At 41.4% G+C, this 18,518-nt stretch overlaps 1 protein-coding gene across 1 annotated transcript; it reads right to left on the bottom strand.

The window, feature by feature from the left end:
* Positions 1-1,109: 1,109 nt before the first annotated feature.
* On the bottom strand, positions 1,110-18,261 carry LOC106891482 (serine/threonine-protein phosphatase 2A catalytic subunit alpha isoform). Its single transcript, XM_014948050.1, has 7 exons — positions 17,905-18,261; positions 5,512-5,721; positions 4,827-5,000; positions 4,544-4,633; positions 3,586-3,747; positions 2,691-2,809; positions 1,110-1,878 (listed from the first exon to the last, which is right to left on the bottom strand). Exons 1-7 carry the CDS (start codon positions 18,004-18,006, stop codon positions 1,806-1,808), a joined length of 930 nt encoding a protein of 309 aa, XP_014803536.1. The 5' UTR covers positions 18,007-18,261; the 3' UTR covers positions 1,110-1,805.
* Between the last annotated feature and the right edge of the window lie 257 nt (positions 18,262-18,518).

The following is an 18,518-nucleotide window of genomic DNA, read 5'->3' as shown; positions in this document are numbered from 1 at the left end:
AAAGGGTGTGTTTTTTTTTTTTAATAGTGATCAAAGTAAAAGTTCCCAAGATGCTAAAAAAAGACACTTCAGATGCACTTATTTTTAGCAAGTACTTCTTCCTATAGGAGATCAAACTGCAGGAGACTGAGCGCTCCCCAGAAACCATTTGGAATCCAACCTACAGGAGACCAAAAATCTGAATTTTGCTCAAGGGAAAAAATAAAAAGCAACCACCCAAGCCTTTTATGAAAGGGATGAAGTAACGCCTGGGGAAATGCAGCACCTTCATGGCAACTCAGAGAATGAAGCTGCCCTCCAGAAGAAAAGCAAGAAAGCCCCCAAAAAGCGTGTCCAGGACCAGACCTCCAGGTAAGCTGGGACATCTGTAAAATATCTGTAGTTTTCTTAAAAGCAATCAGTTTAAAAAAAATAAATAAACAAAAATCTTCTATGGTGTTGCAAAATTTACATTGTGCCCAAGGAATTTAACGTGTCTCAAACAATATAAATGTTAAAAGTCTTCTCTATTAAAACAACAGCCAGGTACATCTTTTTAAGATAAGCCAAGGAAGTTTCAAGCACAAGCCTTAAGAAGGCATAAAATTTGAATTTCTGAAACAAATTAGTAGAAAGGAAATATTGTAAGGGAAGTTAACATAAACCCCATACCACTAGTTTTTCAGAATGGAAGCTTGGGCAATACACATAGTACTAAATTTCAAGTTATTTCCTTTAATATTTAGAAAACTGGTTTTATTCTTAGTTTTCCAGAAAATGATTTGAAGTATTAGCACCTACATTTTCCGTAACTCAGATTTAGATTTACACTTGGAAAAAAGCCACGCTCAATCCATTGAGTTATCCTATATTCTTCCATTTCTGACTATTTCAGTAGAGCACCGAGAGGGAAAGAGCACAACACGTCAGTAACAAGGGAGATCTGTTCTCAGCTGGTGACATCAAGGACCAGGCACCTCCCTGGGACACAATTCAAAAGGTCAGAGTTTTCCAGCACACTCCAAATCACCTCCGTTTTAGTTATTTAAGGTGGAAATTTCTAGGTGAGTTTCTAAACCCCATCCAGCTACGCGTCAAGTTTATTAAGCCACAGTTGACCTGAGATGCAATTAGGATTTGACGTTTTTCCATACTTAGTTCACAAGTTTATTATGAAAAACACTGCAGCTCTGTCCTGCAGTAACATTGTTTTACAGAAAAAAACAGTTCTGTTCAAAGTAATTCACTATCCTTGGACAATTACAAGGGACAATATGGTAGGGCAAAGAGTGGAAGAGGGAACTGAGTGCAGAAAAAAAAAAAAAAAAATCAATACAATTAAATTAAACAGTATTCCCTGAAAATAAAACAAACAAACAGTTTCAGAACAAATGAGGCCTTGGTACTTATTTTAAAAATGTTCTTTAAGCTTCAATGATTGTTTGCTGCTACCCTTATCTACAGTCATGCTGAATAAAGCTATAGCTAAATGGAAAGTTAAATGTATTCACGAGGTGTTAATGTCTACATCTTATTATTTGCAGTCTCTCAGAGAAAGCAAAAGTAACTACAAATAGCGCTATGCCAGAAACTGGTTTCTTGACCAACAATGTTGCTTCAGCATGCAATGAACTGGTTCATTCTAAAGTGGTCACAGTTGTTGACGACAAGAGGCTTTGTATTTGAATATGGCACGTCTTTTGGTCCATGTGAAAACAAGTTTGAATGTTAAATATTTTCTGACACTTTGGAGTTACTGTTGCTCTTCCCATTTTCTTTAGGTCAACATACGGTTCATGGCAATACTGTACAGGTCTAAAATCTCTTTACAGGAAGTAGTCTGGGGTGCGACGAGTAACATGCGGTTCACCTCTACGCGGCGCCGGATCGAACTGCAAACTGAAAGGCAAAGGGATTAATGAAACCGCAAGAGTTCGCTTTACTTTCAGGTGTGCTTTGTACCTGAGTCAACAGTAGCAACGGTCTTAACCAAGATAAAGTCTTTTTTACCATTTAAAGTCTTCTAGAAATAGTGTTCAACTTCTTCTACTCCGTCTATTAATATATATTTACAATCCCCAAAATTTAAACTCCCCTTATGTTTACTACTATGGACTGGAGAGAAATGAATCTCAGCTTTAAGACTCATAAATTGGTCAAACATTAGTATACAGTTAGAAAGTTCAAGTCGTATACATTTAGAAAGTTAAGTCATCTGTAATTGTCAAAGGGGGCAGTTTATCCAATGCTTTTGCCTCATTAACTGGCAATAAAGCTGCTCTTGAGGTAGTTAGCAAGAAACCTCATTAAAACAAGGCAACACCCTCACACGTGAGGAATCCCACGATTCTACAAGTCTTGCCCTAGATAAGAGGGCATTACCTCAGAGCACTCCCACTCTCCAGTCACACACCTCTAGAGTATTTCATTAAACTATTCTATAAAACTATTCTATAAACTATTTCTATAAAACAGAACTGAGGAGCCTCACTTTAATCTGACAGAAAAGAGATGTCAGCAACAACCGTTCCAGACACCTGACTCTAAGACTGGAGATGGGGCTCACCCAACAATTCCACACACACTCCACCTCCCAAAAGCAGATAGGAAAAAACCCCACACCTTAACACAATAACTAATCGGTGTCTTGCTACAGAAACTACCTTAAAAAAATCACATGCAACGTAAATCTGATTTTTAAGCATACTTACAAGGAGTATTTTAGAGTATCATCAAGTTCCATAATTGCAGCCTGGTTGCCACAACGGTAGCAATAGTTTGGAGCACTGAAAATTGTTACTACATTCCGATCATGGCACCAGTTGTACCCCTGGAGAGAAAAAAAAAAAGTAGTTCTATAAGTCAGGTTCATTTCTTGTACCCCATATAACCATCTCACCACTACACTGAAGTTTTAACCCACAAAACCCTAGGTGACAATTGTAGTTATTTAATATTGAGGCTGTATCTTTATTTGTCTTCTTGAGGAAAAAAAAGGGCAATAGGGAATCTTGGCCTTTATATGTTGCTTTTTACTAGTAAGCATGAGCCAAGCATATTTTTTAAAAAAGAAATCAAGGAAGAATTGTCCTTTGCATTGATGTTAAAAATTTCAACAGCAATTCCAAAACACACGCTGTATTCTGAATCTTCAGCTGTGATCACCAAAACCAAAATCCAGACATACATTCAAAAAAATCTTTACTGCCGGGGATAACTAGAGACTAAGAACAAAACCACACATCTAAGGTAAAACGGAAAAATACATCTTTTCTTCAAGGCACACATATTTGTGTGCATTTTCTTACCAAGGGACTCAGCATTTACGTTTAAGAGCCTTTTTACCTACACAGAAATGCAGTAACACATCTAGTATTAAATCTGTTTTATGACATTACTGCAACTTTTCAGGAAAAAAAGCCAAAAATAAAGGTTACTCCACTGTCAAATTGAGAGACTCCTTCAGAAGAACATGAATAGCGTCAAAATAGAGTTTCTGGAAGACTCTCAGCTGGGTTATCAGCTGTTTGATACACAGAGTAAGGTACTAATGCACCAACACCACAATCAGGTGGTTGAACACCAAGGCTGTCCGATCCTGCTCACCTCCATTACCAACTGATGAGCTCTCGAAACCAACGTAAGGCCATTAGCATGGTTAAAGGTTTCTGAAATATCCTGTCCAAACGTATAACCAGCACCTCGAGGAGAAATTCCCCAGCCACCGCGATCATCTGGATCTGACCATAGCAAGTCACACATCGGACCCTGTAAGAGACGTAGAAGAAGTTTCAGAAATTGAGTAGGAAAAATAAAACAGCCCCACAAAACCACTACACACACACCCTCCACCCCTACACAACTTGTTGCAACACCTCTTTAACACTTTAAAAAAATGCCTATCATGTACAACAGCCAGCACAGATAGCACTTGAAATACTATCAACAAGTTAATCTGAATGAAGATTTTTCATAGAAGTAGGTCTCGCCTCCAAGATCACTAATTGGGACCTGTTGAGATTCTAACCACACTAAAGCATGTTTCTTTCTTTAGGCAAGAACATGCCTCTTACTTTTCCTTCAAAAACTCGACCATAGCAAGTCACACATCGGACCCTGTAAGAGACGTAGAAGAAGTTTCAGAAATTGAGTAGGAAAAATAAAACAGCCCCACAAAACCACTACACACACACCCTCCACCCCTACACAACTTGTTGCAACACCTCTTTAACACTTTAAAAAAATGCCTATCATGTACAACAGCCAGCACAGATAGCACTTGAAATACTATCAACAAGTTAATCTGAATGAAGATTTTTCATAGAAGTAGGTCTCGCCTCCAAGATCACTAATTGGGACCTGTTGAGATTCTAACCACACTAAAGCATGTTTCTTTCTTTAGGCAAGAACATGCCTCTTACTTTTCCTTCAAAAACTCAATAGGAAGATGGGTACTTTCATACTGCTAAGCTCTTTAGAATTTCACTTCTGGCCTGTGCATTCAAACACCAAATATATGCTGAATCAGGAATCTCACAAGTTTAGAAAATTATTTTTCAAGTACCTCATGGGGAACCTCCTGCAAGCGATCAAGTGCTCTGATGTGATCCAGTGTATCTATCGATGGGGAGAGGCCACCGTGTAGACAGAAAATCTGGAAAAGTCAGAGACATGAAGGTTATCTCGTTTATTTACATTAATTATATCAGTGCAATTGTAATTGTTTAGTATAAATGATTAGAAAAAAATCTGCAAGAGATTCCTTTAAAGCTGAGAGCTGATAGAATTCAGCGTTAAGAGCTCCCTTTACAACCAGTAACATTTAAATTGGTCACATTTCAACATACCTGGCCATCCACCAAGGCAGTTAGAGGCAGGTAATCAAAAAGGTCTGTAAAGTATTTCCAAACATTTGCATTTCCGTATTTTCTTAAACATTCATCGTAGAAACCATATACTTGTGTGATTTGCCTGCTTTCATGGTTCCCTCGAAGAATTGTGATACGTTCACGGTAACGGACCTGAACATAACAAATTATTTTAGAGGCATCAAAATACATGTGTTCCCAAAGAAAAGAATTTGCACCCTTCACCCCCCATCACATGTCAATAAAGCAATAAAATCCAAACCCTTTTTAAGATGAAGATTCAATGATAACCTTTGAGAAAAGGAAGCGTAACTCATTCAAATCTTCAGCTGGCAGATACTTTTGAGATGAATTACAAATTTTATTTATTGTTACTAACAGAATTCACTACATCTGTGCATTAAACTGATCTCTCCAAGCAAATTCTTAAAGATTGCTACTTTGGCAAGTAAAAAATAAGCACAGAACTCATTTTAGAAAATGCTTGCACCTAAAGATTAATTTCATTTTTTAGAAGTATCTTAGAAAACTAAGACAGTCAACATTTCAGGTTCTGTACCAATAATCCCAATGCAATGCAAATCGTAATAGGTATTAAAAGTGTAGTCAGGACAGTAATTATACATGTTTTACACAGAATTGTACAGCCAAGAAGAAAAGTTACCTTAAGAGCTACAAGCAATGTGACTGTTTCCACTGAATAATAGCCTCTGTCAACATAGTCCCCCATAAACAAATAGTTTGTGTCTGGTGATTTGCCTCCAATTCTGAAAAGTTCCATGAGGTCGTGAAATTGTCCGTGGACATCTCCACAGACTGTGACTGGACATCGCACTTCTTGTACATTAGATTCTTTTGTCAAAATTTCTTTAGCCTATAAAAGAAAAACAAAGAACACATAAATTCTAAGTTTGTCTACAATTTTTATTCAAAGTATGCTCTACCACCTCCAGCTCTCTACCACCCACTCTCTTTATGAGTTCATGTCTCTTCCTTGTTGGAATCACTTGAGGTAAAAGTTATCTTTACTTAAAATAAGATTTTGCTTTATTCAACCCTGTATTACTAACAGAAATTTGGTTTGGTGGCCTTTTTCCCTCCTTGAGAACAACATTTCAGAAATAATTTCCAGCATAAGAAAAACTTCAGACTTTCTACAAAAATGGTTCCATGAAGCATAAAACAACAATCATCACTGCTAGAACTGAAGCGTTTCGTTAAGTGTTTGGAAAAATTAAATCTAAAAATCAGTAAAAGCTCCTGGGGAGTTCCATACTTCCAACATCTCACTTCAGAAGACTAGGTGCCTCCCATCTACACCTACAGCTTTGAATGCAAAGGCAGAGAGTCCTACATGAAGCAGAAGCAAGAACACAACTAATACCCAGTGGTACCAGCAATTGCAGAGCAGTGATTACCCACACACGCTTTCTGAACAAGTGCTAACACTGGATTGTGTATTTATAAACCAAAGTAGGGAAACATCTTTGCCATCACCATTTTTCTTCACAAAGTTGCATAGATAAAAATCACAAAGGCAATTTGCATGAAGAAGCACAAGCTAAATATAGCATCCACCAGAAAGGTAATTTTGAAATAACACAATAATTCCTTAATCACACCATCACACTGCCAGTTGTTACAGTTTGTTCTCAGAACAGTCACTAAACACACGCCACAATAATTTTCTAAATCAAGAGGGTATTAGAAATATAAATAGTAACACGTTTACACGTTACCGTCTCCAAAGATTTCCATGCCTTTCAACGGCCAATGTTCCTATTCAAAATGGATCTCTTTTTCACCTCGCTACCAGAATAACAAAGTATATATTAAAAAATTGTATTGTAACCCAAGATTTGCAGAAATATCACCAAATCCCACCTATGCACAGGCCACACTGTATCAAAAATATTCTGTATATCAGTATAAGAGAGATGGAAGAGCAACCCTACACTCATTTTAGGCTCATTTTTCTTGACTTTTTCAAACCTAACCCCATAGGTTTGAAAATATATGCATTTTTGGGTGCAGCATACTATTTTTGGGGGGCGTTTCTGCTAAGCAAAGAAATATTTTGAGACACTAGAAAAAAATCACCATAATCTGAAGAGCATTAGATTTTAAAAGGTTAGGAAAGAAACATTTGAAGTTAAAATCTAAATAGAATATTAAATACTGGTTATTGACATGAGCCAAGCTACTAAGAAACAGGCTGCTGGGTCCAAGTTTCCACCCATTCTCGAAGCCATGAGCAGGACAGAGACTGACACCCCCAAAAACAGTCTCACTGTTCCTGTACATTGCCCAGGCTCACCGTGACCACGCTCACCCCTTCAAACCAGGGAAGTTCCAGCAACACACAGTTTAATGATGGAGATTCAAGAAATTCAAGATTTTATTCAACACTGGAAAGAAATGCAAAGACGGAATCACTATTGAGCACCCTGCGCAACCCAGAGTTTAGATATTGCAGAGTTAATCTCTCTGCAGCCAGATTTACACGAAAAGTCAACCTCATGTGACAGTTTCCACTCATGCCGTGCCTAGTACTAAAGATAGGTCATTGCTGGCTTGTGGTAGATGCTAAAAGTGTAGATTTATTTTAAGATAGCCTGACTTAAGTTCATTTTAATGCAGTGACACTCACCGGATGTTTTGAAGGTATTTTAACAGTCTTAGCCTCTTCTAATACGCTATTACATTCAGAAGCATTAGCCATCTTAATTCTTCTTTTGACAGAGAACGTTACAGATACTTATAGCGATTCGGAATTAAAAAACCTACTCTAATTAGAATGCTTTCTACCCCCGTATTTTCTTCACACACTGGCAGCACTGCACAAAGAAGGCAGCATCCATTTTTCATCAAAGGTATGCAACGTTTATGCTGACCGAGATTAAAATGGCACAGTTCTCAGCAACTGAGGAGATGTTGCTTCCTCAGTTTTTGAAATATTAAATCACTCAGATATACATATGACCAAACACGTAGATAAAGTCAGACAGCTACTCTGATGGAAAAAGACTGTTCCAGGTCAACTTGCAAAACAGCAATCTCTATTTAAATCCCGTGGTGGAGGAATGCTGGTGCAGGGATTTTGGCATTTTCTCATTCTGAGACAAGTTTCATGAAATACTGTCTTATGAACTGCTTAATCCATCTGCAGTCTTATCGTGTCCCACAGCATTAACAGTGGCATATACCAAAGTGCTTAAGCTGTAAACTTGCCCCTACAGAAGGAGCTTCAGCAGAGCTGGAAGTGGAAAATATTAACACCCTGAAAACAGCCACCAACAAGTGGTCCATCAACCGCACCCTGAATTTCCACAGTAAATTAATTCCTATAAAAGTGTAGGGCAAAAATTGTTTTAATATACCATAACATAAACCCACAAATTGGTAAGACAACAGTACATGTCATATTGCAATTTCACAAAGACAAGCTGCCACTAATACTACTGAAGTATCTGTGACCCTGGCTTTGTCGTGGAGCACACGCTGCCATGAACAACCTCATCTGGTTCCACTCCCTCTTTATTGATCCATTCCCCGAGACCCACAAGGATGCTCCTTGTTCTGCCACATCCCTCACTGCCATGAACAACCTCATCTGGTTCCACTCCCTCTTTATTGATCCCTTCCCCAAGACCCACGACGATGCTCCTTGTTCTGCCACATCCCCCAACTCCCTCCTGGTCCATCCCTGTCCATCCTCCCGTCAAACTGGGCTTCCCAGCAGCAGCTCTCACACAGCTCCTCACGGAGGGGAAGCTGTAGAGATTTCAGCTGCCTTCAGAACCAGAAAACACTCCCTGCTCAAACCCCCTGAGGAGGGAGAACACAGGAAGAGCCACACACCTGATTCCTTGTACTTCAAAACCCCAGTGACCTATTGCCAAAAAGGAGAATAGTGCAATACCTTTGCAGTATTTTGACATCAACATTTTGAAACAGCCAGGTTTCACTGCCTATCGCTAAAACAAACACTTACACAACTCTGGAACAGACTTTTCTTGAACACTTATTAGTGTTTTATTTCTTAGGCTTTTTTTTCAGTTCTTAATTCTTAAGACAGCCCTAAACTTCTGTACCACTTCAATCCTCCTAAGCACCCCACACCACACGTTTAACTTGTGATGGCATTCTACAATTTAAAAAAAGACAAATAAATATAAGAAAAACAGTGTCAACAGCCTACTACATTTACAATTACAGGCCCTACCTTCAAATCAGTTTAACTATTTTTTCCACCACTACACTCTCAAATCACATTTTGAAATCACACTTACTTGATTTCAAAATCAAGTACAAATGAATACAGATGAAGATGGAAAAGAAGCCATTACTTGAAATGGATAAATGGCAATTTTACAGCAAAGCACCAATAGTCTAATGAAAAAAAAAATATGTAGCTGTAAGACACAGCTTCACAAGAAGTAGTAAAAAGCTGTCATAAACAACGATTGCTGAGATGGGAAGTCACGTATTTTACTTAGAGCAATCTCAAAGTTCAAACACTAAGCACATATCAAATACACTTCAGCTTAGTCACAGTGACTGGAATTCCTTCCTACTTGATATTTGAAATATTGGCTTATTCAGCCATTTCACTAGAAGGAGGCGACTTGTACAATCCCAGAACACCCAGAAGACAACAAGAATAAAACCAATATTGGTTTAAACACACAAGAAAATGACACATTTTCACTTTATCGTAAAGCAAGTAGCACTGCATGGAAATATAGCTTAGTATTTAAGAATTAAAGCCTTCCTGGACTGCCACACATCTAAATGGCCAGATGAACAGTAAAGCACTGTTTTCTTGCCTTTGTTTACAAAGCACATCATCTATGCAAAACACTGTTCTTAAAATACAAAGATTAGTTTGACTGTTTTAAGACAATGCAAGATCCAAGTGTAAACTCTGCGTTTTATAATGAACAATCAGGGATAAGAATTTAAAAAACACTGTATGACCATTAAAGCTACTACCATTTGATTTTCAGATCTTCACAATTTTATTTAATGACATCCAGGGGCTGCATATATGCAGAGGTATCTATTTCCCCTCTTCCCTGTATATATTTTTATCCTAAATGCCACAGATTAAGGCTCAGAGTCAAGTGCCTTAAAGGCTATAATCCACCCACTCTCTCTCCACTCTACGCTGCAGACAAGTGAGTTTCCCTCATGAGCAGAGCACAACATCAACCTTGCCTCATAAAAATCATTTAAAGTGGTCCATTTCTAGAAAGAAAAAAATCCTCTGAATTCATCTGTACTCAAACTCCTTTTTCTTTCCAGAACATACCAGTTATTTCTCAATTATACCTACGCCTTCTTAGATCCCTACATTCTAGCAGGAGCTCTGACAGCTCAAACTAAGTATCTACCCTGAAAAACTCTGATGCACATCCGAAAAAAATTGCAGTAAACATTACTGTGCCTTTGTAGAATTGTAGAGCAATGCCTGAAATTGCTGCGTAGCAGCCATCCAGCGTTATAAAGCACTTATCAAAAGATTAGTACTAACTCAGTAAAGGAAATACAACCATTATTTTAATTAGACAACACAGCTCCAAAATCATGGTTGCAGATGGCAATGTGTCATTCTTGGCAGACCAGAATTCACACCTGCAGCCCACCACGCTGTCTAGTAACGTGTGTGCTCAGAAGCATCCACTGTAACCAAGAGGAAAAAAAAAAAAGTATTAGGTATTTGTAGTTACCATAAAGATATTTTGATGAGATCGAAGACTTCAACCACACCCATAATTTCCTGTCGTCAAGATGCACAGGATGTGACTAAAGGCACAATGATCAGCTAATTGGGATGAATACTGGTTTTAGCTGGCCAAACGTCCATGGCCTGGAAGAGATTCCAGTTGCAAGCAAAGTCATCCATTATAGTCAGCAAGTCTTCTGCGCAGTCAATGCATTTGTCTCCTCCAATTTAAGGTCTTCCCCCCACTCCTTACTTGCAGAGAAAAGACAACATTTTCAGACAAAAGATGGGCTCACCATATTTAGAGGAAAAAGGGTATTTTCATTCACTGTCTGACATTTTAAACAAAACTAGAGAAAACAGGCCTCCAATATCACCCTTCCATGAGGAAGATAGGACAGCAGTCACATTACATAGGACACAAATGGGAAGCCGATTCATGCTGATCTTCAGAACCCACTAAGGAGTGCCATGTGAATGTATAAGCAGGAATAAAATTAAAATACAAAGCTCCCCAGTGACATTTATCTATTTAGTATTCTAAAGTCAGTAAAAACAGGATTTCCATCCAAACAGAGACAGCCACAGCAGCAAAATACTCTTTTCCTAGGACTGAAACAGAAAATAACCAATCTGCTTCCTCTTTGGTTTATAACTAGTGCCTATAACTCTGTTTCTAACCTCTTTCACTACCAGCAATCCTGAAGGTTTAGAACTCAGCAGAGCAAAACAAGCCACACCTGGTCAAAGTGTCACAGCTCCAGCAACACATTTGTAGCCCTTAATTTTCTTGGGACAGGTCAAATAGAACAAACAAATGAACTCAGAAGTTTTATTTTCATTCAGAGCACACAAAATGAAAGTATGGTCGCTGATGTATCAATGACTATTTGTCAGTGAACAAAAAAGCATACAATCCAATCAGCTTTGCATTTCTCACAACACAGCAAAGTGCCCTTCTTCAGCGCTCCACCAACTCAGCAACATCTGCTCCCTTCCTCCTTCAGCAATTCCTGCTTGGTTAGAAGAGAGCCCAGTTGAACACAAGATGTTGGCCAAGCAGAAGATCAATCCTAACACCAGTACTGCGTATAAGATCTAATGAGACAACCACCTTCTTTTTTCTCCTGTAAATTCCAGAAGCTCCACAAGCACGCACGCAGGCAGTAAATTTCTGGGAAATAACCCTCTATCCCCTCATATTACATAGCAATGACTGACACCACTTGCAGCCTTGATAGTCTCCTCAACTTTGATTTGAATAAATCATTAGCAGTCTCACATACTCAGAGTAAGTGAAAGGAGCGTTATTTCCCTCAGAGGCAGATTTGGGAGAAGGAAAGAGGAAGTATCAGCAGTTGACAGGAGCACACAGAAAATAAGGATAGGAAGGGGCTCCTCTGGAAGAAATCAATGTCATTATTTTGCTTCATACAAAGATCCTAGTGACTCTACCTTTGCATTAAAGGAGAATCAAAGTCTAGAAAAATCTTTTTTAAAAAATATAGGAGGACAAATAGCTCAGGAAATCCAGATGCCTTCCTCTCTACATAGGAGTTCCAAAAAACAGCATGAGCACGAAGCTGACCACTTACACAGAGATGACCTTCAGTCCCACATTCATTTTGTATCATTCAAATTGCTAAACCAAACCAAATAGGCTAAAGCTATTCCCAAACTAATTGTGCCAGATCCATGGAGCTGGACTCAGGAGATAAAACTCAAAAGGTTTTCAACTCTTTTGCTCAAACAACTGCAACCACAGGTAGGCACAGTGAGATCCAGTCCGAAGACTGAGTGGAAGCTGGGGTAGGCATGTGTCAAACTCAAGAAATGTACTTCAAAACCAACTAGGAAGCATGTAACGCCTATACTGGAAGGCATTTTTAATATACCCAGCACAAATATTGGAGACCTGACTACTGAGCAGTTGAGCTCCAGTATTCTTTAGCCAGGAATAAACTGTTTTTCCAGCTTCACGTACTGCCTAAAGAAAAGCAACAGAGAGCAACAACTGTGTTACTGAATATAGGTGTAGTGTTGTTTAAGGGTGCCTAAGCGAGGATGGAAATTCAATCACTGCTCCTTTGATTCCCTTTGGTACGAGGCCTTCTTACCTCCTGCCAGCCACAGCCAGGCAGGGCAGGTTATTACACTCTTGAAGGCAACCCTTAATGACTAACCCAAAATGGCCAGGGAGCAATGACAGAGCAGCACCGTCATCAGATCCGAGGAGGCATCAGCCTCACCACAGGTGGATTTAGAAGACATCAATCCACGGCCTCATCCACAATCTGTGCCTTCAAATGGCAGAACTCGAGTAGGAACTTGCTCTGACTTACAAGTGCTTACTTCTGTTATCTTAAGCTATGCCCAAAATAACACCTAAAACAACACAAAGATATCTTTCACTCCCATTTGATCACAACTAATATTGCAATTAGAAAAAAAAAAAAAACATGCGAGCACAACTCAATCTTACAGAATATCCTAGAATTGAGAAAAATTAGCTGCTGAAGCTACAAGAATTGGCACATACAAGGCAATTCTCATATGTACATCAAAGTGTTTTAAGTATAATCAGGACTAGGTGAGAAGGCTGGCAAGTTTGACACTTCAAATGCCTTTTGTGTAAAGAGACAATTTCCATTTTATATTACCAACCATTAAAAAAAAAAAAACACACCACACAGAACACTGGGAGTGAAAGGATCTTTTTTTGTAGAAGTGTTCCAGAATAATCTAAAACACAGTTATTAAAATGTCACAAAAAGCTTTTCACAATACACCTGTAACTCTTCAGAGATGGAAGGTATAACTATACGCATCCATCAGCGGCTTGATCCCCTGGTATGTACAACAAAGCAGCAGCAAAGGAGTCCTAAAGCAGCTTCTGGTCTCCCACAGCCCCTGAAACCACTAAAGAGGGTCCTCCCATCACTGGCAGAAGGTTAAAGGTTTCCTTGATCATGAATCCAGAAGGCAATGCAGCAGCAAGAAGGAACTGAAGTGCTGTGTCTTCCAGACATTCTCTTTCTGCCAGGGGAAGGGGCGGAGGGACACAGGACTAGTCCAACACACAGAAACTCTCACTAGGCTGGGAATTCTGCTGGGGCGGGTTTTTCAGTTGATTTCCAGCAAGTTCAGATAGCAACATTCATTTTTACAATCATCTTAGTTTGAAGAATAGCTATATGTGATGGTTACCTGTGAAGATACAGAAATTCGAAAGCTACCTAATGCCAAAGGCCTTGCAAATTCAGCTGGGGATAGTTTAAAACATTCAATTCTGGGCAGAAATAATCAGCCAAGAAAGGTAATTCCCCAACAGCAGAGAAGGCAGAAGGGACCTGCCTCTGCCTGAAAAAGAAGCAAGGCTGATATCTCAGGCCAGCAATAGCTTAAACACAAGAGTAAAAACAGCAGATTCACAAAATTTGCCTACACATTAGAGGAACTGAACCTTGATTGCAGGGGAGGGGACTGACCCCAAAGAAATACTCATCAGTAACACACTGCCCTCCCAAAACTAAGGCACTTAAGGAGTCCATGCAGCTCACACAGCTGCAGTGGGTACACACATTTGGGTAGCTCTCATCTGCCATCAGTCTCTCATAATCTAACTTGGAAGATCTGGTGTTAAACAGAGGTGGAAGTTCTGCAATGGGAAAAAAAAATTAGAAACATACACCATTGACGAGGTACATACCAGAGAATAGTATGGCCCAGAAACATATTTATACTATGAAAATCAGCACTGGTGACAAATCAAAACTGAGATTGTTGTTACTGATCAAAAGCTGCAGGAGACAAGGCTCAAAGTAAGGTTTCTTGAATGCCTTTACCAGTGCCAGCCCTTCACTTAGTTTAAAAATTTTGGAGAGCAGCACTGTCTATTCAGATGAATTTTACCAGTAATTCAAGTACATGGGAAGAGAATGTTGAACACTCTGCGCAGCACATGACCAAATTGTCTTCTAAACACTGGATGCCATGTTCAAACTCACTTAATTACAGATTAGTATTACCAGGGGAGAGATTCTGACACCTCTCCCTCCACCTGCACTAGAGACCTCCTGAAATAAAAAAATGGAGACTCCATCCAAAAATTCAACTCGTTCCGCCGTGAATTTTTAGACTGTCACACAACAGCGAGGAGACAAGACCACTTCCCTCCACCCTTACAAATTACGGAACAGTGCTCCAAAACAGCATCCTTCCATACAAAATGGCCAGTGGAAAAACCCTCACCTGGCAATAAAGGGCTTCCTTTCTCCTCTGTTCACAGACAACAGTCAATAAAGAATTCAGTGTTAACAGGACACTGCTGATACATAACAGTTACTACAGAGGGTACGTTTTGACCGCTTCTTCAAAACTTACGTTTATCCTTCAGCAAAGCACACACAGTCGGTCACACACTGATGTAACATAAAATAAATAGCACATATTAAGTCTAGAATAACTTAACTGCCACTCAGAGATTCATATTTTTTTCATATCACCAGTGAAAGTATTATGTATTATTCATGGTTACAAATTATTCCTAGACTGAGAAGACATTTCTGCCCAGTTACCACCACTACCATCACCCAGGTAACCAGGCACAACGTAAGATGCACTAAGAAAGTAACTGGGATGCACAAATGGCCACACTTAATTATCATGTTTGTAAATAGCATGTTGTGTTCTTTAGATATCAATACTGAAATACAAGAGAGCCCTTAGGCTTATTCTTATTAGACAGGCACCAGTCTGCACACATGAAGTCCCAGCAGATCAAGAAATACCAGTCAGGAAGATCATCCAATCAAATGGTGTTATGAGGGAAAAGCCCTCACAAAGATTTGTTATTTATTTATTTGTTTATTTTAACTAGCCCTAGCTACAATTCAATATGGTTGAAGAGTGACAGTTTATTCCTAGTAGGGTCTTTATCTGTCCTTTATCTGTCCACTAGCTATATTTGACACTGTCCTTAACACATTAAGCTATTTATGGAAAAATATAACCTTTGGGTGCGATTACATCCATGAAACTACTTAAGACAATCAAAACACAGAGCACAACTCAGCAAAGTTTCTGAGAGTCAAGTGCTGGAAGCATGAAAACGTGTTAAAGCCAATGCTGTCCCTCAGCAGGAGGGCACAGAATTCTAGTAACATCCCGCTTTGAAAAATGACTTGATGGAAAACTCGGATTTTGGGAGCCGGCTTCTAATTCCTTGCATCAGCAACCACGTAGAAACTGAACTCCTCTTAGCAGGAAGCCGCAGTAAATCCACCTGTAGTTATCAGCAACAAATCACCTCTCCTTAACATAACCACCCGTGTGGCTGGACTCTGCAAAGTGCTGACCACAACCCAGTCAGAGATAGGGAATTTGAGCCCAAGCACGGGATCACGCTACCCGGAGAAATCCTACCTTTGGTCTGGAGCTAGGTCATTCCCACCCAGCTGGAGACAACAGGGGGTTACTAAGAAATGGTATTTTTCAGGTAGACTTCTCTCATGCATACCTGTGGTGTCTCTTCTCAAAACACAACAGTTGGACACACAACTTTCCTTTTATCTACCATTGTTTGTGAAGAGAATGACACATTTATCTAGAAATATATCTCATTACCATTTTTCCCAGAGAAAAAATGAAAATGGCATCTTGCTCAACAAGGATGACTGGGACTACAGTATCTTCTGTAAGGAATTTCTAATGGCATGCTGACTCCTCACCTATCAAAAACTCCCAGTAAATTGAAAGCTTTTTGTATATTCTTCATGCTCCTGCAAGTTACCATACAACCTCACAAACACAACTGCTCACACGACATTCAGGACCCTGTACCATCAAATCTATAAATATGGCACGTGGAACAGTCACCTCTCCAACCAAGCGATACAAGGAAGAAGCTGGACTGTTGTCATTAAAGAGGGACATGAAAAATAGCCAGGTGGTGACACTACCACTTGCTTGCAACACAGTTTAAAATACACAAACTGTACGAAATGGTAACAATTTTAAGTTGCTAGAATACTAGTCAGCTCAATTTGGACTCCAGGGAGAACCCGTCTAGCCAAAACCACTGCAAGTTCTTTAATAAGTTCACAGTCCTCTGGAAACAATTCGCTTCCAAAACGACATGCTGGAGTATTTGAAGGCACGATGCCAAATTTAAAATGTTCTAATTACTTCTTGTGGCAGGTACACAGGCTTCTTTAGAACCCAGTACATCAATAACTTCCCATATTTCTTTATTTCCAGATCCCAAACAGTCCACAAATATTACTTCCTTCAGTCTAGAAATGCAAGAATACATAAAGCCTTCAGTAATGAAAAAAAACTGCTCAGCTATTAAGTTACATCCAGAATTAGAATCCAATTGGAAAATATAGCTGGATGCTATTATAACAAATTTTTCCTCGAATTTCAAAAGGCAACCTATCCGGGGCTGATTTTAAGACCTTTATAAACCATAAATGCCTCACTCAGCACAGCAGTCTAGCATCCAGGTCTCAACGTCTTCAATCCCCCCACCATAAAAATAAATAGCTATATGAGAATCTCAACTGTTTATTCTGAGCATTTGGGAATCTCAACTGGTTTATTCTGAGAATTTCATGAAACCCTGAATCTTACTCAGAGAAACCCGAAGCCCCCAAGCTCATCTACACTTCAACTAATGATAAACGCGTCTGTGCTTATTTATATCAAGAAAAAAATCAAAGCTGTTACGTCCAAGCTCTTCACCCCGTGTAATTTACGACTGATCGCCACAAGCTTTTATTTTCCTTGTAACACCTCACGCTTCGGGGGCTGCTTTCAAAGGCTGACCCTATCGTGACAGTGTGTCGCCTCCATTCACTCGCGACCCTCCCTCCGCACACCACCGGCCCGGGCAGACGGACACGGCTCCCCCGGGCCCAACCGAGGACGCCCGGGGCCCCAGGACGGCAAAGAGAAGCCCCCCCTCTTCCCCCGGGGATGGCGGTGGCGCTCGGGGGTCTCTCCCGAGAATCCCGGCCGCGGCGCCATTTTAGGAGGCGATGAAAAGGCGGGAGGCGGAGCCAGGCTCCCGGCACAGCGGCCGGCGGGGCCGCAGCTCGCCCGGCTCCCCGGTTCTCTTACCCCCCACCGGCGGCTCGGGCTCCAGTCAGCCCCCACCGGAGCCTCCCCGAGAGGCCCCACACCGGCGGAGAGGCGCCTCCCTCCCCCCACACCCGGCAGCTCCTTCCCGCCGAGCGGCCGCCCCGGCCCCGCGGGCTCCCCTCAGCGGGCGCCGCCTCCCTGAGGCGACCCCAACCTCCTGCTACCGCCGCCGCCGCCCGTCCTCACCTTCTCGCAGAGGCTCTTCACCTGCCCCTCAGAGAGCTGCTTGCATTCGTTGAGCTGCTCCACCCACTGGTCGAGCTCCTTGGTGAAGACCTTCTCCTCCATCCCGCTCTCCCCCTCCTCACCGGCTCCTGCTGCTTCTGCCGCCGCACGCAACACCGGAGGCTCGCTCCCTCCCTACGATCAGCTCTCCCAAACGACGGCCGGCAGCAGCGGGTGAGGACGGCGAAGGGCGTCCCGGGGGCGCTGGGAGTGTGGCGGCCGGCGCGGCGCTCTCCGCTCCCCGCGGCTGCAGCTCTGCCGCCCGCTGCCTCGCACCAGACCGTGTAATGGCCGCCGCTCCTGACGTCACCGCCTCGGCTCCCACTACGGGGGGAAAGGGAGGCGGGGGGCGGAGGGGGAGAGGCGGACACCCGGGGAGGGGGGCAACGGCGCGTGCGCCGTCTGTGGGCGGGGCCGCGCCTGCGCCTTCTCTCGAGCCGAGCGGGACCGGCCCGACCGGCGGGACGGGGACGAGAGGCGTCTGCGCCTGCGCGGCCCCGCGCGGCACAAAGCGGCCGGAGGGTGGCGCATGCGCTCTGGCGGGGGGGGGGGGGAGTGTCGCCGGCGCGTGCGCG

This window comes from Calidris pugnax, unplaced genomic scaffold (genome assembly GCF_001431845.1).
Source record: "Calidris pugnax isolate Ruff unplaced genomic scaffold, ASM143184v1 scaffold27, whole genome shotgun sequence".
In the NCBI taxonomy this organism is placed as follows: Eukaryota; Metazoa; Chordata; class Aves; order Charadriiformes; family Scolopacidae; genus Calidris; species Calidris pugnax.
This window is presented reverse-complemented; position numbering and strand designations above follow the sequence as displayed.